This window comes from Ursus maritimus, unplaced genomic scaffold (genome assembly GCF_017311325.1).
Source record: "Ursus maritimus isolate PB19 unplaced genomic scaffold, ASM1731132v1 scaffold_26, whole genome shotgun sequence".
NCBI lineage: Eukaryota > Metazoa > Chordata > Mammalia > Carnivora > Ursidae > Ursus > Ursus maritimus.
Window position 1 is genome coordinate 654,942 of NW_024425119.1, and position 27,214 is coordinate 682,155.

The 27,214-nt window shown below is 41.7% G+C and overlaps 1 protein-coding gene and 1 non-coding gene across 2 annotated transcripts in view; both read left to right on the forward strand.

Annotated features, from left to right (window-relative positions):
• Positions 1-26,723, forward strand: part of ATP6V1E1 (ATPase H+ transporting V1 subunit E1) — a 34,588-nt gene extending 7,865 nt beyond the window's left edge. Inside the window, exons 3-9 of the mRNA XM_008704815.2 lie at positions 2,963-3,072; positions 3,534-3,600; positions 18,694-18,783; positions 19,779-19,847; positions 22,002-22,096; positions 24,738-24,825; positions 26,126-26,723. Of these exons, the coding sequence (XP_008703037.1) occupies positions 2,963-3,072; positions 3,534-3,600; positions 18,694-18,783; positions 19,779-19,847; positions 22,002-22,096; positions 24,738-24,825; positions 26,126-26,188 (582 nt within the window). The 3' untranslated portion in view covers positions 26,189-26,723. The remainder of the gene's footprint in view (positions 1-2,962; positions 3,073-3,533; positions 3,601-18,693; positions 18,784-19,778; positions 19,848-22,001; positions 22,097-24,737; positions 24,826-26,125) is intronic.
• LOC121105473 lies at positions 810-1,010 on the forward strand. Its single transcript, XR_005837999.1, has one exon. It is a non-coding gene; the product is annotated as a small nucleolar RNA SNORA74 (small nucleolar RNA).
• Positions 26,724-27,214: the final 491 nt, after the last annotated feature.

Genomic DNA, 27,214 nt, shown 5'->3' on the forward strand with positions numbered 1-27,214 from the left:
TTTAAGGAAGAAAAGACTATTCTGCCTACCACTACTGTATAACAGCTGATAGAGTATCGTTTAATTTTGTTTGATGGTCATAGGAGCAATTCAGTTTCTTGTATGACTGGTGCCCTTATTTTCCTCTGGGACAAATTTAGAAATTCTGTTCCAGCTGATAAATGTGTTCCTATTTGAAATAGTCTTATCTCGGGACACCTGGGTGGCTCAGTCAGTTAAGCGTCTGCCTTTGGCTCAGGTCATGATTTCAGGGTCCTGGGATCGAGCCCCACATCGGGCTCCCTGTCACTGGGGAGCCTGCTTCTCCCTCTACCTGCCACTCCCCCTGCTTGTGCTCTCACTTGTTCTCTCTCTCACTCTCTGGCCAATAAATAAATAAAATCTTAAAAAATCTCATATAACACAATCATCTGTGTTTATTTCCCATGATAGGTATTAAAAAAAGGTAGGCATTTCTTTTCATTATTTGTAAGGATTTTATTTATTTGAGAGAGAGAGAGAGAGCATGAGCAGGGGGAGGTACAGAGGGAGAGGGAGAAGCAGACTTCCCGCTGAGCAGGGAGCCCACTGCAGGGCTCAGTCCCAGGACCCCAAGATTATGACCTGAGCCGAAGTCAGACGCTTAACTGACTAAGCCACCCGAGTGTCCCAGGCATTTCTTCTAGAATATGAAAGCTCAAATACTTGTGCCAGCTGTTACACATTCAAGTGGACCACTCTAGCTAACTTTCCAAAATCATTTCATACTGCGAAAAATCATAGACATGTGGTACACTGGTATGATCACCTTTTAAAAAAATAACCACTCTTTCAGCAGTAGTCAGCTGTCCAGATAGCCCCAGGCCTGTGATGGTGATACACTGCTGGAAGAGGGCTGTCCTGTCGTGTTCCTCCAGTGGCCTCCGTCACTGTTCTGGTGGCGTCTGCGCTGGTGGAAGGCAGAACTGTTTCCTTGACAGTGTGCTAAGTGCTCACTTTGGCCGCTTAGTTCTAGTCCGGGAGCAGACACAGTATGCTTTCTCTGTGTGTTCTAGTTAGACGGCTTTTTCCTTCTCTTTGAGTATTTCCCTTTAATTCTCCTGTATATTCTATAGTATTCCACACTTTGATTTCTGTTTGATATCCTAAGTATATTCTCCCCCCAAAAAAACTTAATCGTAAGCTAGTTTGTCTGTTAAAATGCTATTTTTAAATGTAGAGCAGTTACTGTAAACTTCTTTATAAAATATATTCTAGGTTTTCATTCAAAGTCTTTCTGTATTTGATTTACATTTAGTAATAAGAATTTTCCTTACTGAGTGCCCAAAAATGTTGGAGGTTTAACCTTCATTTATATTTATATAAAGTAGAAACCTCCTTTCTGAATTCTGTGGAGGTATTAAGGATTTTGAACATGGTGACTGGTCAGGGGGCACTTTGGGCTAATACTCTAGGTTTTCTGGCTTCGTTCTGTCGCACATTTGGTGTTGTCATCGGGAAAACACGAGGTGCAGAAGATGACCTTACCACAGTAACAGCTGGGACTGTGACAGGCATGTTGTATACATGTACAGGCAGTCTTCAAGGGGTAGCACGAGGTGCTCTAGCAGGACTAATGCTTATTAGCTTTTGCACACTATATAACTGGGAGCACGTGAAAGCCTCCTTGCTCCAACAGTCACTCTGAAGATTTTGACAACTTATCAATGGAGGACACTTTAGTAGTCATCTAGGTCAATTTATGTCAGGCTAGAGTTATTCTCTCTTCCTATAATTAGTTTGAAATTGAAGATTCCAGTTTGCTGTGATGAAGGTTCATGGTTGGGGGCGCCTGGCTGGCTCAGTCGGTAGAACATGGGACTCTTAATCTCAGGGTCACGAGTTCCAGCCTCATGCTGGGCATAGAGGTACTTTAAAAAAAAAAAGATTCATGGATGGTTGAGCAGGACTGGTACTCCTTCCAGCCATTGAGTTAAAGCCAGACCCTCTGGTAGCTGAGTATGAGTAATGTGGTTCCCCCTACCCCTGAACGAGAAAACTACTTACTCCCAGAATTCAGGTCATGATTGTTGTCGTACTGTATCACCACATTTATTTATTTAATGATCTGAAACTGTGATGTTGCTTTGTATTCCAAGTAAAGTAGAAAAAATTTTAAAAAATTAAAAAGTAACTGCTCGATAATAATAAACAACTTAGATTTATATAACTTATAATTTTAAAAGGACTGTTAGATTTATCTTATTTATTTGACCTATGAGAAAAGAATACCATTTTATTTATTTATTTTTTTAAGGGAGGTGGGGAGGGAGAGGCAGATGGAGAGAAAGAATCCCAAGCCGACTCTACGCCGAGCCTGGAGCCCAACGTGAGACTTGATCTCACAACCCTGAGATCATGTATCTGAGCTGAAATCAAGAGTCAGACACTTAACCAACTGAGCTACCCAGGCACCCGAAGAATACTATTTTAATTTTTTTATAAGGGAGGACTAAGACTGAGATTACTTGACCAAATTTTTTTAGGCAGTAACCCAGGTCTTCTAATTCTGTAGTCAAATGGATTAAATTTAGAATACATAATGATTTTTTTTCACATACAGAATCTTCTATCTGAATATATCCTTTGTAACTTTGTGACTAGGTACTATTATCTTTTTTTTTTTTTTAATTTTTATTTTAAGTAGGCTCCACACCCAGTGTGGGGCTTAAACTCATGACCCTGAGATCAAGAGTGGTATGCTCTACCAACTAAGCCAGGCTGCCCTGGCTACTATGATCCTTGGCCAAATTTTTGGTTTTCTGGTTCATTGTTTATGATGAAAATCACTGGTTATCCCTTTTGAATAAATTAGAAATAAATTTGGAAGACAAGTCATAATAAACTTACTGTTTTTGATATGGAATAGGGTGCTGCTGGTTACCAGCTGCTTAAAATAAAACTCAAAATCTGAATGAATTAATAATCATTGTTTCCTTGATAGGCGGAGGAAGAGTTCAACATTGAGAAAGGTCGTCTTGTGCAAACCCAAAGACTGAAGATTATGGAATACTATGAGAAGAAAGAAAAGCAGATTGAGCAGCAGAAGAAAATGTAAGTAGATCCTGGTCATAGTATTAGCTTGTAAAGGAAGCTTTACAAAGTCAGTGGGGCAGGAGAACAGAGCAGGTGCTTTGGAATCAGGCAGGTATGGGCTCGGGTCTTATTGGACCACTTAATATACTTGTTTGATCTTGGGCAAGTTGTGTAATTTCTTTTTCTTCGTTTGTGAAAATGGAAGCATCACAGGATTATTGAAAGAAAGTTGGAATAACTGATATGAAAGTGCTTGCCATTGATAAGCACTCAGTAAATACTTCTTTATCTTCATAAATTGGTAGAAACCACTAAATGTATTTCAGTGGGGTTCTCTGGGGTATATACAATATACATTATATTGTATACAATATATACAAAGAGAAGTATTTGTACATACAAAGGAAGCTGTATATTTCTTTCTCTGCAGTTTTTTTTTCTTATGCTGTACTGATACTATTTTTCCATACCTTTTGCAGTCAGATGTCTAATTTGATGAATCAAGCAAGGCTCAAAGTCCTCAGAGCGAGAGATGACCTTATTACAGTGAGTAATTTGCTCCTATTATAAGATTAAAAAATGTTTATTCACTTACCTATTATAGAGAATTCACTAGTTAGCATTAACTAATTAAGGGGTTGAATGATTTTTAGAGAGAGAACATTTGGTCAGCAAATCATTATACTAGGTATTTGAAATAAATACAAAGTGAAGGGCGCCTGGGTGGCTCAGTCGGTTGAGTGTCCAGCTCTTGATTTTGACTCAGGTCATGATTTCAGGGTCATGAGATTCAGCCCCAAGTCGGGCTCTGCCCTCACCGGGGTGTCTGCTTGGAATTCTCTGTCTCTCCCTCTGCCCCACCACCATGCACTTGCGCATGTGCGCGTGCTCTCTCTCCTCTCTCTCTCTAATAAATAATCTTTTTAAAAAGGTGAAAGCAAAAAACCAAAAAAAAAGTGGATGAGTTATTGCTGTGTCTTCAAGGACCCTCTGATCTAACAAGCATATAGACTTTCCTAGGTCATACAGCATATGGTGGGTGGACAATACAGTATATGAGGGTGGTAGGGACTAATAAAACTAGAAAGGTAGGATGGAGTTAATATAGGGGCCATGAGTGCAATGCTAAAGAGCTTCACCTATTTTCAGTAAAAACGATTGAAGTTTTTATGTTATGAGAATTATAAATAGGGTTCATGTGAGAGTAGGTTAAATTTAAGAGGGAAGAGGTTAGACACAAGAAAACCATTTGGGAAGTATTATCTTCTAAGGAAGAAAGCAGAAACCTACAGAAGCATACCACTTAGTTGAGAAAGTTTAAAGGTATTCAGATCAGGGGTGCCTGGCTGGCTCAGTTGGTAGAGCATGCAACTCTTGATCTCAGGGTTGTGAGTTTGAGCCCCACATTGGGTGTGGAGTTTACTTAAAAAAAATTGTGTTCACATAAAGGTATTTGAATTATATTTTAGGAACCAATCAGGATGCCTGCTGTTTTCACTGTTCTTCATTGTTATAGTGGAGGCCCTAGATTCCTTTAAGGTGAAGAAATAAGAATTATATACAAATTGGGAAGGAATAAAGAATTATTTTTTGCAGATATGATTCCCCACACAAAAAATACAACATCTAAAAAACAAGAACTAGTAATTAGTTTAAAATGGTGACTAGTGGGGCATCTGGGTGGCTCAGTCGATTAAGCATCTGCCTTTGGTTCAGGTCATGATCCTAGGGTCCTGGGATGGAGCCCCACATCAGGCTCCTTGCTCGGCGGGAAGCTTGCTTCTCCCTCTCCCTCTCCCTCTGCCTCTCCCCCTGCTTGCGCGCTCTCTCTCCCTCTCTGTCAAATAAATAAATAAAGTCTTTATTTATTTATTTATTTTTAAAAAGATTTTATTTATTTATTTAACACAGATAGAGACAGCCAGCGAGAGAGGGAACACAAGCAGGGGGAGTGGGAGAGGAAGAAGCAGGCTCATAGCGGAGGAGCCTGATGTGGGGCTCGATCCCAGAACGCCGGGACCATGCCCTGAGCCGAAGGCAGACGCTCAACCGCCGTGCCACCCAGGCGCCCCATAAATAAAGTCTTTAAAGAAAAACCACAAAAAAACAAAAAACAAAAACCCAAAATGGTGACTGGCTACAAAGACAATATACAGAAATCAGTAGTTTTTCTGGATACCAACAATAACTGGTTAGCATATAAAATAAAAAATAATTCTTTTATAATGGTTGCAAAATTAAATTATTATGAATAAATGTTAATAAATAAGACCTATATGAAAAAGCTATAAAACTAAAGGTACAAAACTTGAATAAATGGAAAGGATACCATTTTCTTAGAAGATTAAAGAAACACAAACTAATATCATAAGCTGTCAATTCTTTTTAGGTGAATCTGGTGTGGCAGCAGCAAGAATGGACTTGGTGTGTCAGTGTTGAAACATTTTGCAGGGAGACTTTCCAGACACTGACTAATGATTGACTTCTCCTCTTCCAAGTCCAGTGCTAAATACTGAATTTCAGATCTGGCTAACCAGGAGAATGGTGGTTCTGTTAATGAAATGGGAAATTAGGAGGACAAACTCTTTTGGACATACTTTAAGGGGCCAAGAAACCTAATTGGAAATGTCTGTCAGGATGGTAAGTAAGGGGCTGAAATTCAGATCAACAGAGATAACTTATTAACATAAGTCATAATACTTCAAATTTGAATGCTTTTAAATTCTAGGAATGTGTGGGGCGCCTGCCTTTGGCTCGCGTCATGATCTCAGGATCCTGGAATCGAGCCCCACACTGGGGTCCCTGCTCAGTGGGGAGTCTGCTCCTCCCCCTCCCTGTTTAAGCGTTCACACTCTCAAATAAATAAAACTTTTTTTTGTAAGATTTTATTTATTTATTTGTCAGAGAGAGAGCACAAGCAGGGAAAGTGGCAGGCAGAGGGAAAAGCAGACTCCCTGCTTAGTGGGGAGCCTGATGCAGGACTTGATCCCAGGACCCCAAGATCATGACCTGAGCTGAAGGCAGACATTCAACTGACTGAGCCACCCAGGCATCCCATAATATAAAAATCTTAAAAAAAAAAAAAAAAGTTAAATAAATTCTAGGAATTTGGGAAAATAGGAAGTCTGTTGCTCAGTTATCTTCCCACATGGAAATGAATAGTTCATCCTTTATAAAATACAAAAGGAGGACTAGAGAGCTTTATATGGAAATGTTGACTGTAAAATACCTCAGGACAGCTGTTACCTAGTGTCTTCACTAAAATGTTGGGTTTTGGGAATCAGTGGTTGATTTCCCTCTGCAGGATTCATATTTCTTTAGCAACCTGATTGATTGACCTAGTTTATAAGTTGGACTTAGAATAATAACCACCTTAGAAGGGGTGGTTTCTTGTAGAAGAACTTGGGCTTAAGAGTGTTTCAGCTTTGGAGCGCCTGGGTGGCTCAGTCAGTTAAGCATCTGACTCTTAATTTTGGGTCAGGGTCATGAAATCGAGCCCCATGTGGTGCTCCGTACTGGGCATGGAGCCTGCTTGGGATTCTCTCTCCCCCTCTTCCTTTGCCCTTTCCCCCTCCCTCTCTCAAGGGAAAAAAAGGTCTTTCAGCTTTTGCCTTGTTGGTTTGAGTAAATTATTTCTGACCCTCAATTTCCTCGTTGGTATGTATTAATTATGATACTTGGTTCAGAGGGCTGGGTTTTTTGGTTTTTTTTTTTTTTTTTTTTTTGTAGTTTTACAATTATTTAAAAATCAGATTTATTTTTGGCCTCCATGCTGGGTGTGGAGCCTACTTAAAAAAATCAAATTTACTTTTACACAAGTATTATATGCACATTAAAAAATTTAAAGAATCAAATCCATAAAGGTTTATGCCAACAAATGTCAGTTTCTTGGCCCAATTGAAACACAGGATTCTTAAGCTCTTATGAGGATTGAATGCGAGAATACATTTAATTCCTCTAGCTTAACACTTGGCATATGGTGTTTATTTAAGAAGTGTTACTTCCCTGGGGCGTCTGCCTTCGGCTCAGGGCATGATCCTGGCGTTATGGGATCGAGCCCCACATCAGGGTCCTCCGCTAGGAGCCTGTTTCTTCCTCTCCCACTCCCCCTGCTTGTGTTCCCTCTCTTGCTGGCTGTCTCTCTGTCAAATAAATAAATAAAATGTTAAAAAAAAAAAAAAAGTGTTACTTCCCTTTCCTCATCTCTTCCAGGTGGTAACCCTTCTTTTAATAGGTCTTGATAGTTGAAATATTCTCCCGGCTTCTTAGTGCTTTTGCTCAGGAGGCGCCTGGACCATAAATTGCTACATCTTTGATAAATGCCCAGAGTCAAAAATGACAACTGTGACAACTACTGGGTGGATGCTATATTTGTACAATTCAAGAGTTTAGAGACCTATAAGTTAAATATCTCAGCATTCCTCAAGGTGAATGCCAAGGGTTATAGCACATATTGTTAAATGTTATAATTTGACCAGTTAATAGGTTTTGTATTTGCTTTATTTTTATGCTGCCTTTTTTGAAGATTGATATTAAAAGTGGACAAGAACCTGAGAAAGGTCATCTCTAATATACTATAGAAATGCTTTTGATAATATATTCTCTAATGGTGTACTTGTCTTCGATGGCAATCAGGTTTTATAACCCAAAGTAAATAGCTCACTGTTTTAGTAGATCTGACTTTACTTCAAATTAAGATTATTTTTTCTTGTCCTTATTGTTTGACCTGATTTTTTCTTTTTTTAAAGATTTTATTTATTTGTCAGAGAGAGCACAGGCAGAAGGGAGGGGCAGAGAGAGAGGGAAAGGGAGAAGCAGACTCCACACTGAGCAGGGAGTGCAGCGTGGGGCTCGATCCCAGGACCCGGAGATCATGACCTGAGCCGAAGGCAGACACTCAACTGACTGAGCCACCCAGGCACCACTGCTTTTTTCTTTTTAAAAATTTTTTTAAAGATTTTATTTTTAGGGGTGCTGGGTGACTTGGTTAGTTCAGCATCTACCTTTGGCTCAGTCATGACCCCAGGGTCCTGGGATCAAGTCCTGCATTGGGCTCTCTGCTCAGCAGGGAGCCTGCTTCTCCTTCTCCCTCTGCTGCTCCCCTGCTTGTGTTCTCTCGCTTTCTCTCTGTCAAATAAATAAAATCTTAAAAAAAAATTTTTTTTTTATTTTTAAGTAATCTCTACTCCCAGCCTGGGGCTGGAACTTACAACCCCGAGATCAAGAGTTGTATGCTCTACCAGCTGAGCCAACAGGGGCCCTTGATCTGATTTTTTCACCTACTTAGTTATATTTTATTATTTTTCTAACTTTTTTTAAACGTAAGATTTATGCCCAATATGGGGCTTGAACTCAAGACACCAAGATTAAGAGTCTACTTACTGAGCCAGCCAGGTGCTCTATTTTTTTTAACTTTAAAAAATTCAGAATTTTTATTGGGGGCACCTGGGTGCTAGTCAGTTAATCCTCTGCCTCTGGCTCAGTCATGATCCCAGGATCCTGGGATCCAGCCTTGTGTGGGGCTCCCTGCTCAGCAGGGAGTCCTCTTCTCCCTCTCCTTCTGCACCTCCCCCAGCTTGTACACCCACATGTGCGCTCTCTCTCAAATAAATAAAATCTTTTAAAAAAAAACCCCAATTTTTATTGAATATATTCTTATAAGCTGCTTTATATCCTTTTTTTTTTTTTTGAAGATTTTATTTATTTATTCAACAGAGATAGAGACAGCCAGCGAGAGAGGGAACACAAGCAGGGGGAGTGGGAGAGGAAGAAGCAGGCTCATAGCAGAGGAGCCTGATGTGGGGCTCGATCCCATAACGCCGGGATCACGCCCTGAGCCAAAGGCAGACGCTTAACCGCTGTGCCACCCAAGTGCCCCCTGCTTTATATCCTTTTTAAAACCCTTTTATTGGGACCCCTGGGTGGCTCAGTCGGTTTAGCGTCTGCTTTCAGCTCAGTCATGATCCCAGGGTCCTGGGATCAAGTCCCACATCAGACTCCCTGCTCTGAGGGAGCCTGCTTCTCCCTCTGCCTGCAGCTCTCCCTGCTTGTGTGTGCTCACTCTCTCTCTCTCTGAAAAATAAATAAAAATCTCAAAAAATATTATAAAAAATAAAATAAAGTCCTTTTATTTACTTTTTAAGGCTTTTATTTTTTAAAGATTTTATTTGTGCAAGGGAGAGAGCGGGAGGGAGTGAGCACGAGAGCATGAACAGTGGGGGGAGGGGCAGAGGGAGAAGCAGACTCCCCACTGAGCAGGGAGCCCAATGTGGGGCTCGATTCCAGGACCCTGGGATCATGACCTGAGCTGAAGGCAGACGCTTAACTGACTGAGCTGCCCAGGCACCCTAAGTCCTGTTAAATATGAAGAATTAGAAGTTTGGCTTTTAGAAGGAAATTTTAGGTGTCATAGATAGGAAATTTAATATCTGAAATTTAGATCAGTCATTTACTTATCGAATATCTGAATGCTTACCAAGTGGCAAGCACGATTCTAATTACTAGAGATAAAATAAAATGGAGTCCTTGCCTTTGTGGAACTTAGTATCCTAGTAGGCTAAATATGAGTTGTGGCTTAAAAAAAAATAAATACTTGGGTGTGTTTTTCTTTTTTCTACTTCTCTGTATTTTCCACTTTTCAGTACCAGTGCTTCTCAACTTTTTTTACGCTCTGGAATATTCACATGATTATTTTATACTTAAATAACCTCTCTCCTCAAACACAGTGATTTTCGGATTTTGAGGGAGAGGGTATAGAGAGAAAGCACAGTTGTGTGGAATGAACACGTTTTGTAATTGGAAAAGATCCAACTTCAGATAGTTTTTCAAAATCTAGTTAGGTACCAGGGGGTGCTTGGGTGGCTCAGTTGAGTGTCTGACTCTTCCTTTCAGTTTAGGTCGTGAGATTGAGGCCCATGTTGGGCTCTGCACTGGGTGTGGAGCCTGCTTGCGATTCTCTCTCTCCCTCTCTCCCTCCCCCTCCCACAAAAAAAACCAAAAACCAAAATATAGTTATCCACCATTTTCTTTAAGAGATGGGTTAGGGGAAGAGGATTACATTGTACAACTTTGAAATACAAAGCAGTTTCAGGTCATATCACACATATCTTCCTCAAATTTTGTAGACCCCTAAGTAGCCAGAAACTGCTTATTTCTGAAATTGTCACAAACAAAATCCTGTTTCAGTATTAGCATTATCTTTTAGTTTTCACTATTCTGTTTTCATTTTATAATTTAGCTGAGTTGCCTTCAGAAGCTCTTTGAACTTCAGAGTATGCTTGCACTTGGCTTATGTCCTGCTGGGCCCTGTAGCAGTCTGCATCTGACTGGATCAAGACAGGAGGGTGTAGCTGTACTACAGCTTTTTGAGCGTGAACCTTCAAAAGAATATGGAACTTATCCTTTGGCTGACTCTAATTTTAATGACCATAAAAATTACCTGGAAGATCTTGTTAAAATGGGGATTCCCAGCCCTATTTCCAAAGAATTTTATGTTCTACTCAGGAATCAGCTTAAATAAGCCACCCAGAGTAACCTTGATAGAGTGGTCTGAGAACCACACTAAGAAATACTGCTTTAGGCTTAGATTTGTGTTAGAGAAGAGGAACCAGTGACAGTGGGAACAGACAAGGAAGTTTTGGCTTACCTCTCAGGTCCAGTTGGGAAAGCCTAAACCACGGTAGCAGCAGAAGAGATGAAGAGAAAGCAAGAGCCTCATTGCATAGAATCTATAAAGGCAGTCGTGGGACTTGGTGGCCTTCAGGTTGTGATGAGTGAGTGGAAAGGGGTGGTTAAGAAAACTTAGGGCTCCTGGGGTAGGCAGCTGGATGGAGGGATGGAGATGAGGAGTAAGAGGAGCAGGTGAGGGATGGTGGTAACCCTTGGGGTTGGAATAGCTTTAGGAATCCAAGTGAACGGATAATGAGTTGGGCTTATGAGAGAGGTTGGGACTTTTTTTTTAAGATTTTTATTTTTAAGTAATCTCTGCATCTAGTGTGGCATTCAGACCCACAACCCCGAGATCAAGAGTCACACACTCCACCAGCTGAGCTAGCCCGGCACCCCAAAAGGTTGGAACTTCTATATCGACCGTACACAAGTCCCAGGTAGAGCTGTGGGTATGGATGAGACCACCAAGGTTGTGGATGTCAAACTACAGGGCCAACTAAACAAACCGAGAAGCGTGTGTGTGTGCGTGTGCGTGTGTGTGCGTGTGCGTGTGTATAAACTTCTTTTTATATTAAGTATGCTGTACCCCAAACATGGGGCTTGAACTCATAACCCCACGATCAAGAGTTGCATGCTCTGCCAATGAGGCCAGCCAGGTGCCCCAAGAATGCAGCATATTTAATAGGCAAGAAGTAAGAGATTGCTAAGGAAACATGAAGAAAAAGCAGTCATGTTGGAGGAGAATAAGAAGCTAAGGGAACAAGGGAGCAGAAAACTTGAGCAAAATGATAATATAATGTAGCATCTAATGCTTCCAAGAATCAGTGTAAGGAGAGCAAAGAGATTTGGCAATCAAGGTGTCATTTTTGACTTTGCCAGACTGCTTTCATTGGTTTAATGAAGACAGAAAGCCAGGTTGTAACGGCCTAAAGGATGAGAAGTGAGTGTGCTGTGAGGAACTGGAGGCAGTGTGCGTGGCCTCTTAAACAGTGGGGCTGTGTGAGCCGTCAGTGTTCTGATCTCTTCTTGGAATACGTGTGAAGTCCCAAGTATTGTAGCATGCAGCTTGGTTCAGTGTACAGCTGAGCTTTTATTTTTTTAATTTATAATGAGAATTGTGTAAAAATAAACATTTAATTTCAGTTGTCTTAAAGATGCTTATTTCCTTAGGCCTTTGCCAAGTCTAACTTCTTGCCATCAAGTACTTTACAGTTGAGCAAACACAGTAAGAGGTCTGGAGGGGTGGGGAAACAGACTCAGAACTGACAGAGCAAACAGGGTTACATATACCTCAGGGCACACATACATGCTTTAAATGGGTTTTGCTATTTTAAAACATTTTATTTCTAGTTTTAGAGTAGGAAATAAGTTAAGCAAGGGAAGTTGTCAAGCATTTGGATAGAAGGGGATATTGACAAATGATAGAAGAAAGGGGAAAAATAGAAAACCGGGGTAAACGTGAAATCATCAGGCTATTTTGCTACCAAATTTGGTCTGAGTTGCGTAGTCCTTTAGTCACTTTTGTCTGCTATTTACCTTTTTCCTTGCCTGCCCTGGTGTTTTCTAGGTTTAAGAGCACAAGCTTTGGAATCCCTATGAGATTTGAATTTCTCTTTCCTGGTATCAGCTGTTTGGTGGGCTGATTTTTTTAGCCCCTTCGAACCTTCTGTTTTCCTATAAAACGGAAAAAACATATACCTGAAGCTTATCTAAAATTAGATAATCTGGGTAAAGTGACTAGTATAATGCCTAACACAAAACAGATCTTTATTAACACTTCCCTAAACTTCACAACTTACTTAAAAATTGCTAGAAGAAATAATACACTAACATTTAAATTCCAATTCCTTGACCCTGAAGGTAGAGTTCTAGTTTTGTGGTTAAAGAGAGATGAAATAGGGGCGTCTGGGTGGCTCAGTCATTAAGCGTCTGGCTTTGGTTCAGGGCGTGATCCCAGAGCGTTCTGGGATTGAGCCCCACATCAGGCTCCTCCAGTGGGAGCCTGCTTCTTCCTCTCCCGCTCCCCCTGCTTGTGTTCCCTCTCTCGCTGTCTATCTGTCTGTCAAATAAATAAATAAAATCTTAAAAAAAAATGAAATAGGAATGTCTTCAAAGGGAGGCCAGCTGACTCATCAAATTAGGCAGTACCGGGGAGATAGGAATTTGATGTTGACATCATAATCAGGTTTTAGTTTGCTACTTTCCAGGACCAGAATCCCAATATTTTAAGAATCCTTAGAGGCAGTTAGGTTGAAGTGGGCAGATAGACCCTTCCAAAACACTGCTACTGATACGTGAGCTGACATGTGAATTGCAGTAACATACACATCTCTCTGTGGAAAAGCTGCATGGGGAGCCAGATGAGAACCAGAGAGTTTGAATTTAGAATCAAAGATACTAGTCACTAAGATATTAGTGGTTTGTAACATTGTTGATCGTAATTTATCTTTTTCACCTGTGATGACCTAACTGTTAAGTGAATGGGAGTACTTAAGACAAGGGACAGTATAGTTTATATCAGTTAGGTTTCAGCCTGCTCAGCCGGAGTGTTTTTTTTTTTTTTTTTTTAATTATTTATTTGACAGCACAAGTAAGCAGAGCAGAAGGCAGAGGGAGTGGGAGAAGCAGACTCCCCACTGAGCAGGGAGCCTGATGTGGGGCTTGATCCCAGGACCCTGGGATCATGACATGAGCGGAAGGCAGACGCTTAACCAGCTGAGCCGCCCAGGTTCCCCTGAAGTTTCGTTTATTTCGATTTCTCTACGTCCTTGATTGGAGTTGTTAGTAGGTAGTGTTAAAATTCCTCATTTATCCATTTCCAGATATTTATAGTAGATTACTTTTATAGATGGCTTGTACTGCTCTTTACAAGTTGACTTTATTTAATTTTATTCTCTTAGAGCAAACCAACCCCCATACTCTACTCCTCTTTGCTTGACCATTGTTGATTGGTCTCTCCCATCATGAAGAGAAAAATGCTGGAGGGATTCCTTGGTGAGAGGAGGAGCTGGGATTTCTTTCAGCCAAATGTCTCCTCCAGTATGTGCTTTCAATCTTTGTGCCCATAAGCTTCCCAGATTATAAAGGCTTAATCGACTTCTTAACCAGGCTGTGAGGATTTAATTAAAAACACTTCTAGGGGCTCGGTGGTTCTGATGGATACCTAAAATTAGAGGTTGATTTTTGATCGTTTCTCTTTTTTTTCCCCTAAGATTTACTTGTTTCTTTTTAGAGAGAGTGTGTGTGCATGCCAGTGGAGGGAGAGGGAGAGGGAGAATTTGTGGCAGACTTCCTGCAGAGCAGGGAGCCCGAGGGCTCTATCCCACAACCCTGATAACTCCACCCCAGCGGAAATCAAGAGCAGATGCTGAACCAACCAAGCAACCCTGGTTGGCTCTTAATAGTTTCACTATTCACACAGAAATTTTATTTTATTTTTATTTTTTTAAGATTTTGTTTATTTGAGGGGCACCTGGGTGGCTCAGTCGTTAAGCGTCTGCCTTTGGCTCAGGGCGTGATCCCAGGTCCCTGGGATAGAGCCCCTCATCGGGCTCCATGCTCTGCCGGGAGCCTGCTTCTTCCTCTCCCACTTCCCCTGCTTGTGTTCCCTCTCTTGCTGGCTGTCTCTCTCTCTCTCTGTCAAATAAATAAATCTTAAAAAAAAAAAAAGATTTTGTTTATTTGAGAGAGAGAAAGCCTGAGTGAGGAGAGGGGCAGAGGGAGAAGCAGACTCCGCTCTGAGCAGGAAGTCAGACATGGGGCTCAATCCTCGGACTCTGGGATCATGACCTGAGCCAAAGGCAGACGCTTAACCAACTGAGCCACTCAGACACCCCTAGAAATTTTATTTCTAAAAGTGTTCTGTCGGGGCGCCAGGGTGGCTCAGTCCTTTAAGCAGGAGACTCTTGGTCTCAGCTCAGGTCATAATCTCACAGTCCGAAGACCTAGCCCCACCTTGGGCTCCATGCTGAGCGTGGAGCCTGTTTGAGATTCTCTCTCTTTTCCCTTTGCTCTCTGCCCCATTGCTCACATGCATGTGCGTGCACTCTCTGTCTAAATAAATAAATAAATTCTCTTAGGGCATCATGTTCTACCCAGTTTCTTTTTAACCCCCCAAAATAAATTTTCCCACTCCCCTCCCTTTTTTTTTAAGATTTTTTTTTAAAGTAATCTCTATACCCAGTGTGGGGCTCAAACTCACAGTCCTGAAATCAAGAGTTGAATGCTCTACCAACTGAGTCAGCCACATGCCTCCACATTTTTTTAATATATACCCTTCTTCGGGTGCCTTGGTGGCCCATTCAGTTGGGTGCCCGACTGTGGGTTTTGGCGACGGCCCTGATTGTCAGGGTCCTGAGATTGAGCCCCACGTGGTGCCCCAGAATTGGGCTCCGAAATCAGCATGGAGTCTTCTTAAGACTCTCTCTCCCTCTGCTACTCCCCCACATGCACACACACTCCCTCTCTCCCAAATAAGCTTTTTTTTTTTTTTAAAGAGTTGATTTTATTTGAGAGAGAGCACAAGCGGGGGGTGGGGTGGTGGAAGAAGGAGAAGCAGGCTCCCTGCCAAGCAGGGAGCCTGATGTGGGGCTCAATCTTAGGACCCTGGGATCATGACCTGAGCAGTCGCCCAACCAACTGAGCCACCCAGGTGCCCCTCTCCCAAATAAATGTTAAAAATATGTGTATGTGTGTGTGTGTACACCTTTGAATTTAAAGAATGGTTTTCACATTGCTGTTATCATTTCTTCCAGTGTCTGGCTAATTCAGAATTATAACCCTGTCTTCAGACCCTAGATCTTTGTGAGATGAATTACTATTTAAATATTTCTTGCTGAGGGGTGCCTGGGTGGCTCAGTCAGTTAAGCGTCTGCTTTCAGCTCAGGTCATGATTCCTGGGTCCTGGGATCAAGCCCCACACCGGCCTCCCTGCTCAGCAGGAAGTCTGCTTCTCCCTCTGCCTGCTGCTCCCCCTGCTTGTGTTCCCTCTCGCTCTGACAAATAAATAAATCAAATCTTTGAAAAAAAATATTTCTTGCTCTGATGGTTTAGTCTGCTTTGTGCAGAATATATTTGAGAATTCCTGTTGCTATAGGGGAGATTTTGAGGCTCTACTTTCCCTTGAGCGCAGGGACTAGAAACATCTTAAAGCTATTCAAACTCAATTTAGTGGCAACGGTAATGGCCTTACAGTTTCTTTAGTAGATTGCTTTATTAGCGGTTATCGTAGGAATGCCTCTGTCAGCTGAGTGCTTTATAGCAAAAGCTGGCTAAGGATCAAGAAATAGAAATAAAGCCAACCTGAGATGATCCCACCATGGAAAGAATGTGGGGAAAAAAGTGACTATCATCTAATAATTACATATTTAGAAGAAGAAAAATGATGTCCTTTAGGACATTTTGTTAACTTTTTTCTTTTTTAAGATTTTATTTTTAAGTAATCTCAACACCCAACGTGGGGCTTAAACTCAGAACCCCTAGATCAAAAGCGGAAAGCTCTACTGACTGAGCTAGACGGGTGCCCCTGTTGTTAACCTTAAATTTATTTGGTTTTCATCATCAAAACGAAATGGGAACCCCCTGAGTGCAGAGCCTGATGTGGGGCGGGGCTCAATCTTCTGAGCAGAAACCAAGAGCCCAGCACTGGTGCTTAACTGACTGAGCCCACCCAGGCATCCCATAAGGATTTTTTTTTTTTTTTTTTTTTGACAGATGTTGAATTCAGTGAAGATAATCTTAGGGTATATAACAACATGTAAAGTAGAATGTTTTTTTAAACCTTTTTTTTTTTCTTTTTAAAAAACAGAAATTTTAACTATTTGCGTTACAGTCTCTAATGACATGGGTTCTCAGAACACCTTCCTGAAATTCTTGGGGGTGGCCAGCTACAGATTAGAAATCTTCTACAGTAGTGCATGCTCAGATTATTTAAAATTTTTCTTAATTTATTTGTACCTTAGAAACAGTTTTCATGTGAAAGTATGTGTTTGGACTTTAATGCGTTGTCTAATGTCAGAATTGACAGAAGTTGTTTCCTTGCGAAGTCTGTCTGTAGAGGTGGAGGGCCACCATTCTTACATACCTGCTGTTGAGGTTTTGGACTCTATTTTACTTTTTATTAAAACATTTTATTTTTTTAAATTGGCCCTAAAGTGAGTACTTCTGGTTTTTAAAAAAAATCTTGGTATATTTGTGCTTAGTAGATGTCAAATGAAATAAATGTTTGCTTGACATTATGCGTGAGTGAGTGTCAGAGTGCCCTCACCTCTGCGTGAATTGTGAAGCAAGAGCTGGCTTCAAGTGTCTCGCACAGCAGTGGGTCTCAGAGGGCTGGGGATCCAAGGTGACTCTCACAACCAAATAAAGGGCTTTTCAGCGTAGAGGGTTACTTCCCCCTCTCTACCTGTTCTTCCCAAGCTCTGATTGGCCTCTAGGTGAGCATGTGTCTCTCCTTCCCCCTCAAAGTACCAAGAAACCTGGCTTTCCAGAGATGGTACTAAATAGAATAGACTGTGTAGAACAATTTGATTCAGAGGTGTTATGTCGCCTTTTAAAAGACCTGACTTCTCTTTTCACTGGTAAGCCAATAAATGCTTATTACTTAATGAGTAATTTCAACTGTGTTCTCTCAACCATAAGTGATTTATTTCCTGATAATCCCTTTTAATTTTTATTTTAGTAATTTTATTATAGAAGTTAATATTTATTATAGACAAATTAGAAAATACAAATTAGCATAAAGAAAATTGAAATCAGGGGTGCCTGGGTGGCTCAGTCAGTTGAGTGTCTGTCTTTGGCTCAGGTCATGATTCCAGGATCCTGGGATTGAGCCCTATGTCAGGCTCCCTGCTCGGCGGGGAGCCTGCTTCTCCCTCTCCCTCTCCCTCTGCTGCTCCCCCTGCTCGTGCTCTTCCCCCCCACCAAGTAAATAAATAAAATCTTCTGGGGGAAAAAAAAGTTTAAATCATTGGAAGATGGGGGAGTGGGGTAAATAGGTGATGGGGATTTAGGAGTGCACTTGTGATGAGCACCGGGTGATGTATGGACGCATTGAATCACCATATTATGTGCCCAAAACTAATATTATACTGTATGTTAACTAACTGGAATTTGAATAAAAATTTTAGGGGCACTTGGGTGGCTCAGTTAAGCATTCATGACTCTTGGTTTCAGGTCAGGTCATGATCTCTGGGTCATGGGATTGAGCCCCACGTCAAGCTCCACACTCTGCATACAGGCTGCTTCTCCCTCTCCCACTTCTACTCCCCCTGCTCTTTCTCTCTCTTTAGAATAATAAATAAAATCTTTTTAAAAACCTTAAAAGGAAAATTGAAATCATTGATAATCTAGCCTCCCAGAGGTAAACATTGTTGACTCTTTGCTCTCTATCCAGATCTCGTGTTTTTTTCCTAATAGAAAATGGAATCATCTTGCACAAGTCTTTTTTTTTTTTCTTAAAGATTTTATTTATTTATTTGAACGAGTGCGAGCGAGAGAAATCATGAGGAGAGGCAGAGGGAGAAGCAGACTCTCCACTGAGCAGGGAGCCAGACGTGGGGCTCGATCCCAGGACTCTGAGATCATGACCTGAGCTGAAGGCAGACACTTAACCAACTGGGCCACCCAGATGTCTCTGCACTGCAGTCTTAACAGCTCGCTTTTTAAATCTATGTCATGTAGCTCTTTCCATGTTAGTCAGTTTCGTAGGTTTCTGAACTGATTGGTAATCTGGGCTATTCTGCTTGAGTATGAACTCCCTGGGAGCTGTGATGTTGCTTCCTGCTTCCTTGTATCGGTATATAGTACTTAGCACAGCCTCTGGTTTATCATAGATCTTGGAATGTTTGTTGAATGAATATAGTAATATAATGTGAAGCGATTGGGCGTGATTCAGGACCATCCTCACAGTGGGTTCTGAGCTGACTGCCCTGACTACCTGTAGATAACTTTTTTCTTTTCTACTCTTTGTAGGACCTACTAAATGAAGCAAAACAGAGACTCAGCAAAGTGGTAAAAGATACAACCAGGTACCAAGTGCTGCTGGATGGACTGGTCCTCCAGGTAATTTATAGGTTAGACCTACCACTGATAGCCACAGTTCTTACAAAATTGACAAGATGTGTTAGAGACCAGCTCTGGTTTTTGGTTTTTTGTCCTATTTTGTCATCTTAGCTTTCTTTTTTTTTCTTTTAGATTTTTATTTATTTATTTGACAGAGAGGGAACACAGGCAGGGAGAGTGGGAGAGGAAGAAGCAGGCTCCCAGTGGAGGATCCTGATGTGGGGCTCGATCCCAGGACTCCGGTATCACGCCCTGAGCCGAAGACAGACGCTTAACGACTGCGCCACCCAGGCACCCCTCATCTTAGCTTTCTTTCTTGCTCTTTTCCTTGTCGCATATGGGGGGGACAGAAATAGCTGGTTGGGTTAGACTTTCAGACTTTCCTACCCTTTTATATAGTCTTTTAGTCCTTTAGAACTTAGGGGTCAAATTCTTGCAACTTCCAGCTTTAAACGTCCCTCATTTGGGGGGCACCTGGGTGGCTCAGTTGGTTAAGCGTCCGACTCTTGATTTTGGTTCAGGTCATGATCTCAGGGTTGTGAGATCAAGCCCCACATCAAGTTCTGCACTGGGCGTGGAGCCTGCTTAAGATTCTCTCTCTCCCTCCCTTCTCTGTCTTACCCTCTCCTTCTCTTAAAAAAACAAAAACAAAAACAAGCTTCCCTGATTTGATTTATACTTGCTTTAGATTTTGGGGTTCAGACCAAAGATAGTATACATTTGAAATGTTTGCTGCTCGCTTGTGAATTCCTATTTTACTTAGGTTAATTACAATAACATTTGGGTTCCACTTGAAGATTCCATATAAATTTTGTTTCTACCACCAGAGCCTTGGGTATATTTATCTGGTTTGTGACATCAAAAGCTTCTTTCCATGTTCTCATACTGTGTATTCTTTTTCCAAACTACATGAAAGAATTATAAAAATATTTTATTTTGCTGTTGGATTTTATAAATTGAATTTCCTGTTAATTGCTTCTGTTTGTTTCTTACAGGGTTTGTACCAATTGTTGGAGCCCCGAATGATTGTTCGTTGCAGGAAGCAGGATTTCCCTCTGGTAAAGGTAAAGAGCATAAAAAAGAAATCCATTTTTTTTTAAATACATCAAAATGTTAGAGATGAAATGCGTGCTTTTATAGAGGATAGCTCAACCATGGAAATTAGAGGTATCTTAACCCATTACAGATAGTAACTTAAGTGTATCTAAGCCTCTAATTTCTTTTCGTAAAGAGGTCAAGTTGCCCCTTCTGAGTTACTACCCTCCTCCCTTTCTGGAACACCATAATCTGAAAATTCATCAATAAAAACAGCACATACTGGATTGGAGCAAAGATGGGCAATGCCATCCAAAAGCAACAAACTATCCCAGACTAGCAAGGCTAGTGTATTACTAATGTATTCCTGTGTTGGGGAAAGAAAGTGGGTATGTGGGTTTCAGCAGTGAACACATAGCTGCAGTCCCAGAAGCAAATGCTGAGGTGTTCCTCCAACTCCTGTCTAAGGGAAAGCTGCCTGGTCTGGGGGACGGCCACTGGCGCCGTGGAAAGTCCGTACAGCCTGTAGTATTAGGGGGGTGCTCTAGACTAAAGGACCCGTGAATCAGAATGAACTCCCCTAGCTCTGTTTCTGTGTCACCGAGTCGCTCTTCAGGTTAAAATTCTTCCCTGCGGGGCGCCTGGCTGACTCAGTCAGGAGAGCATGCGACTCTCGATTTCGGGGTTGTGAGTTTGAGCCCCGTGTTGGCTGTAGAGATTACTTAAATAAATAAAACTTTTAAAAATGATAATAATAAAATTCTGTGCAGCTTGCTTTCAGGCAGGGATTGAGGGCTTAGTCCCTTAGCAATTATATTTCTTACTGTAAATTAATATACTTAGAATACATAATGCATTCTCACTCTTACTATCATTTATCTCCCAAGTAACTTGTCTCCCAGGAAAGAAAACATGCCAACTGGAGAACACAGGTGCTCATTCCCCTCACTCTGCACTGGCAATTAATAAATTGTGATTCTCGTTTATAAACCATGCCAGTAACCTGGATCCATGAATGTGCTGACAGCCTCATTTATGAACCTATAAAACAGAGAGCTAGACATGCTGGAGAGTTCCCCAAGGTGATAAGCATTCTATGGAGGCAGGTCTGAGTTGCCAACTAATGTTCCTTCAAGAAAATGTTATTTACATGTCTACTCATGCACAGTATTATTTAGATAGTGCTTTCCACTAATTATATTTTATCACACTAATTACAGTATAGCATTATTTTATTTTCCTGGTGTGCTCATTTGTTTTTAAAATTGTAAAATGTACACAGTACACAGTGTAAACGTGACCATTTTAGGTATAGAGTGGTGTTAAGTACATGCACGTTGTTGTGCACTCGTGACCCCATCCCTCTCCAGAACACGTTCACTTCCCCGAACTGCAATTCTGTCCCCATTAAACACTAGCTCCCCATCCCCCCCACCCCCCACCCCCACCCCTGGCAGCCACCACTCTGCCTCCTGTCTCTACACTAGGGTACCTCATACTAGTGGAATCATACAATGTCTGTCCTTCTGTGACTAGCTTATTTCACCTCGTGTGATGTCTTCAAGATTCCTCATGTGGTAGCACCGGTCAGAATTTCCTTCCTTTTTAAGGCTGAATTGTGTGCACATTGTTTATCTGTTAGACACTTGGGTTGTTTCTACCGACCTTTTGGCTGTTATGAACGGTTGCACTGTTAACCGTTCAAGTCTCTGCTTTCACTTTCAGATACATACCCAGAGGTAGAATTGCTGGGTCATACGGTAAATCAGGGTTTAATTTTTTGAGGAGCGGCCATACCGTTTTCCACAACAGCTGCACCATTTTACATTTCCATCAGCGATGCATCTCTTCTTTTTTTTTTTTTTTTTTTTTAAAGATTTTATTTATTTATGTGACAGAGAGACAGCCAGCGAGAGAGGGAACACAGCAGGGGGAGTGGGAGAGGAAGAAACAGGCTCATAGTGGAGGAGCCTGATGTGGGACTTGATCCCGGTACGCCGGGATCACGCCCTGAGCCGAAGGCAGACGCTTTAACGACTGCGCTACCCAGGCGCCCCACGATGCATCTCTTCTTTTACTTAATAAAGAGGAATATGCCTTGCTTGTATAGTTGGCTGATTTGGTTTTGGATCCTTGCTCCATAGTTTCTGCTAAAACATTTCGTTGTTTTTTGTTTTTTCCAGGCTGCTGTGCAGAAAGCGGTTCCCATGTACAAAATTGCCACCAGAAAGGATGTTGATGTCCAGATTGATCAAGAGGCCTACCTGCCTGAGGAAATGTAAGGAGTATTCCTGCTCCGGCCTTTATGCTGGGTCTTGCTGACAGTTCGCTCTCAGGTGCCCTTCGCCACAAGATAGAGGGGTGGCTGTGCGCCACTTGTGACTCCGGCTGTTTATCTTTCAGTGCTGTGTTGTTCCCTCTTGTTAACCAACTAGACATACTCTCAGAGTCTAGAAGGAGCTAACTTCCTGTGGTCACTTAGTTTATTCTGCAGAGAGGCAGCTCTCGTTCTTTGCCCAGAACTCAAAGCTGGGTCCAGATCTCTGTGTTAGATGCTGAGGAAGATAATTGCTGCCTCTAAGTTTCTAAGAAGTAAGACAAGTCGTCATGTATGATAGTACTACTGTACGGACAAATAGAACCTAATAGATTCCTTAGACACAGAATTGCAAATACCAGTGGTGCTTGTGCTGTGTGGAAATGACAGGACATTTCTTCAGCATCCCTGATCAGATTGGTGCCCCTGGGCTAGGCAGTAGGAACTCCTGACGAGGTCAGAGCCAAGGTCATTTTCTCAATTGTGTCTGTGTGTCTGATGCCACGTAGGCACACATTGACCAACATTGCAGAAAGTCTTTGGGACACATGAACCTAGTTGAAAGAGCACCAGACCTGGGTTTGAGTCCTGAGTTGGCCTTTTGTGAGCTGTGGGACCTGGAGACTGAATTCCATCATTTGTAAAATGGAATCGGTGCTTTTTGCTTTTTCGTTTCATGAAGTGAGGAAAAGAGAGGAGATCGTTCATGTGAAAATGCTTTATAACCTGAGAACGTGTATAAGTTAGTGCAAAAAGCTTCAGTGTTATTATTAGATTTAGATATGATTCCCCACCCTGCCACATACTCACTGGGTAGTCTCAGTCGGACCAGTTATTTCACCTCACAGAATTCTTGGAAGCTTAAGTGAGATAATGTCTGTACAGCACTTAACACAGTGCTGGCACCTGCAATGTACATAGTTGTTCAGCTGTCAGATATTCATTGTTGTGGAGATCGACAGGACATAAAACACTTAGTTAAGGATCTGTGTGGTAAAGAATGGGCTTCAGTTCTAAAACTTTTGGGGCCAGATGTTTTGAATACCAGTGTTCAGAAAAGCAATAAAGAATATATACCACATGTGACATAACATCCCCAGCAGGGTCTGAGGCACCCCCCCACACACCCCATGATCAGATATACTAATATTTCTGAATGGGAACATTCACGCGGCAAGGGGTAAATACATAAAGATGCGCTAGTCATTTGCTGCCAGATGACTAGAGGTCACTTCAGCTTTTGGAGACACACAAATTAGACTTCTGTTCTAATAGCTTATTGAATTTCAGAATTGTAGATAAGGAATGGTGGACTTATTCCGGTGCTAGTTTAAAGTAGAATTTTAAATGTTGTTTTATTCAATCAAGTCATTTTATTCAGTCTTTTTAAACCTGTTTTCTTGTTTGTAAAACGGTGAGGACACCAACCAAGACTCACAGGCAGCCCTGGGCTTTACACTCAGTGAGTGCCTGGGCCTCAGTCAACATTCTCACTTAGTAGTGGTCTTCCTGCCTTGACTCCCTCATGAGAACAAAGAATTATGTCACAGACAGTGGGGTCAGGATTTCAGCAGAGCCAATGACGTCCTTATGAAGGATATAATCTGTTTAGAGAAACCAAAGACAGATGAAACAAATGTCAGGGGAGGGAAGATAGAGTAAGAAAATAATATTAACGTCATTGTCCATTAAAGTTTTCTAAAGACAGTTTGCAAAACCTTTTCAGGCAGTGGGCAGAGGGAGAAGCAGGTTCCCCACTGAGCAGGGAGCCCGATGCAGGACTTGATCCTAGGACACTGGAATCATGACCTGAGCTAAAGGCAGCTGCTTAACAAACTGAGCCTCCCAGGTGCCCTAAATAAAATCTTTATTAAAAAAAAACGACACCAAAGACAAAAACAATACCAATGGCTTTTCTTAAAAAAAAAATAAATAGAAGAAGAAGAAGAAGAAGAAGAAAAGAAATATTTGATAAGATTCTTAAGAGGAAGAAAAGAAATATTTGATAAGATTCTAACGTACAAAAGAAATTCGCTCCTGGGGGCTCCTTGTAATAGAATTTGACTTATCTGCCTTAAGCCTCTAAGTGCTAGAAACTTTGGGGAAGGGAACAACAGAAGTGAGGTGTGGCTAGAGGCAGGACTTTCTAAGAGCCAGTTTGGTGCAAGATTACAGTGGTACCTTTAATCTGACACATACTACAGTTATGAATATGGCCTTATCAGTACCCCCTGGTAATTGGCAGGATTGGGCCTTTAAGAAATAATCATATGAGGGCTCGATTGATTTGCAAACTGGGACTAAATCCTCCCCCTTTTCATTTTGTTGGGGAGGACTGATTAGAATTAAATTAGGTGCTACAACATAAAATCAGATTGGCACATAGCGGTCACTTGGTAAACGACAGTTATTATCAACATCCATTCCTTAAATCCTCAGAAGCTTTCTGAATTAAAGTTTTTTTGCATGAGTTTATTGGCCCCTTATAGTATTTAGACATTCCACACACCAAAGCAGCTTTCTTCTCAGAAAAGAAAGTAAATGTACCATGTGTCTGTCTTCTCAAATCTATAAAAATTGTTATTTCCTGTGTTCTTTGTAGAGCTGGTGGAGTTGAGATCTATAACGGGGATCGTAAAATAAAAGTTTCCAATACCCTAGAAAGCCGGCTGGATCTCATAGCCCAGCAGGTGAGTGCGGGAATACGTCTTATTAGTTGGTCTGTGTTACTTTGAAGTGCTTCAGAGAACACATGTCCATTCGCTGGTATTTGCGGTTTGTCACTCTTTCTATATTTTGTGGCATTTTCTTGAAAGGAGTGGGCAGTAGGCATGCAGCATTTACTGAGGTGACACCATTTACATGAGAGTGGGTTGGCGGTCGAACGAGGGTTTTGTTTATTTAGGATTCTGATGTATACATTTTATTAAATGTAGAGATGCTGCCCAGAGTTCTTTCTCCAGTAAGAATGATGGGAGTAAATATTGTTTAAAGGGATTACCACAGGGCTGTTGGCTCTTGAGATGTTTCTAGGTTTGTACAAATGAACTGTAGGAAACACGGCAGGAAAATTCAGGCGTTTCTCAAAATGCTGGGCCTCTTTCAGCAGCGGCAGTCTGCTGCTGTGGCTGTGGCTCGTCTTAAAGTGAAAGCATTTTGGCCTTGAGTATCATTTTCTGGTAACTTAAACCCTAAAGCTGTGTTCTCCGTTAGAATAGCTGTTACCCACACATGAATAAATTAAAATTAAATAAAATTAAAAATTGAGTCCCATGGTTGCACTAGCCACATTTCAGACACACGGTAACCACATGTGGCTAGTGGCCTCTCTATGGACAGCACAGCCTGAGAAGTTTGAGGTTAAATCCGAAGGATTTTTCAGCAGCCCTAACAAACGAGCGCCTCAGCACAGACTTGCATTATGTGTTTTCTCCCTGGCACATAGCACACACTCGGAAACTGTTTGTACGTGATCCAGAATGTTACGTGATAGTATTGTTAAGGGATCATCTCCTCTCTACAGCACAGTTTAACAGGAGCCTCGAACAATAATGGCTTTAGTTTTAGTTTTTTTCTTCATCCCCTTTAAGCAGTCAGTCATTACAAATTTGTGATTAGGTAAGTTTCTCACCGAGGATTCTGTTACTGTTCTTTTGGGTAAGTAAAGGTACAGACTTGCTGCACTTAGCTTTGTGATTTCCTTCCCAGCCACACAGTGGTCAGTGACTTGCCACTTGAAGTTAAGATGTGCAGTTCTGGGGCGCCTGACTCTTGATTTTGGCTGAGGTCATGATCTCGGCCATGGGATCCAGCCCTTCAGCAGGGAGTCCGCTTGAGAGTCTCTCTCCTTCTCCCCCTGCCCCTCCCTCCACTTCCACTCTTTCTCTCTCTCTTAGATAAATAAAGAAAATCTTGAAAAAGAAAAGTTGTGTGCTTTCCAAATTCTCCAATTGACAACACTTACTTACTAAAGAACTTCTTTCTTCACAGATGATGCCAGAAGTACGGGGAGCCTTATTTGGTGCAAATGCCAACAGGAAGTTCTTGGACTAAACCTTTGGGCAAGGTGGAGTTCATCCACTGCTCTCCTGCTGTCGTATGGAAGTTTCTGATATTTGAAGAAACAGCATATCTGTGTGGCTTCCTCTTTGCTGTTCTAATCTGTTTTTGTCAGTGGATCCTCTCTATAGCGAATGCCCTTGGCCTAATTGTTAACATGGGAGAAAGTTTCACTTACTATGATCAGGAAACCTTCTTAGCTTATCTAAAAGTAGTACAACTTCCACTTGCTTCTGTAGCATGAAGATGAGGGTATCAGATGGTGGTTACTGGAGCTTCCCCGAGTCTCTGCTCTTCCTCTGCTCTTCTGCTGTCAGTTCTCGAGTCTAGAGGGTGGTGTGTATGGTGTTCTCTGACATTAAGTCTCTGCTCTTTAGGCTTCCGATGCATGGGGGGCATGCATTCCTGCCAGCAATAGTAGCTTCACTGTTCACCTGTTTGGGCCTAGAAGTGTTCCTCATCTGTAAATGTGATTTAAAATCTAAGCCATGAATAGGTCTTATTTATTAAAACAAAAGGTTTACATGGATTTCGGTGTGATTTATTATGCAAGGTGCTACAAGTTTGTGGTTTGCGAGGGTAAAGTTCTTCCTGAGGCTTCTAGGAAAGCAGCATTTTCCTAATCCCTGTAGTTGCTGGTTGACAGCTGTCACTACTTGGAACCATTAACCCTCTCTGTTTTCTCTGGTACTTCCTGCTCATTTTTACCAGACCTTTATCCAGAAGCGTTCTTTCCAGCCCCTTAGAATCTTTCACATGTTCCCCACACACAGGTGTTCAATATCACCTGTCCACCGGTGGCTTTGACAGCTTTATTGAGGAAATAGTTTTATTAGTTTTGGCAAAGTCAGAAGAGCATCTGAGGGCTTACTGGGGGAGAAGGGTTACTGTGTGTCAGGCCTAAACCCTTTCACACAGGTCCTTTTCTTCCTCTCCGCGTTCTTTAGTTTTCCCCCGATGACTACCGACAGCTGCCCGGGCCTTGCGGTGCGGCAGAGTTGGGAGTCTAACTCGGGTCTG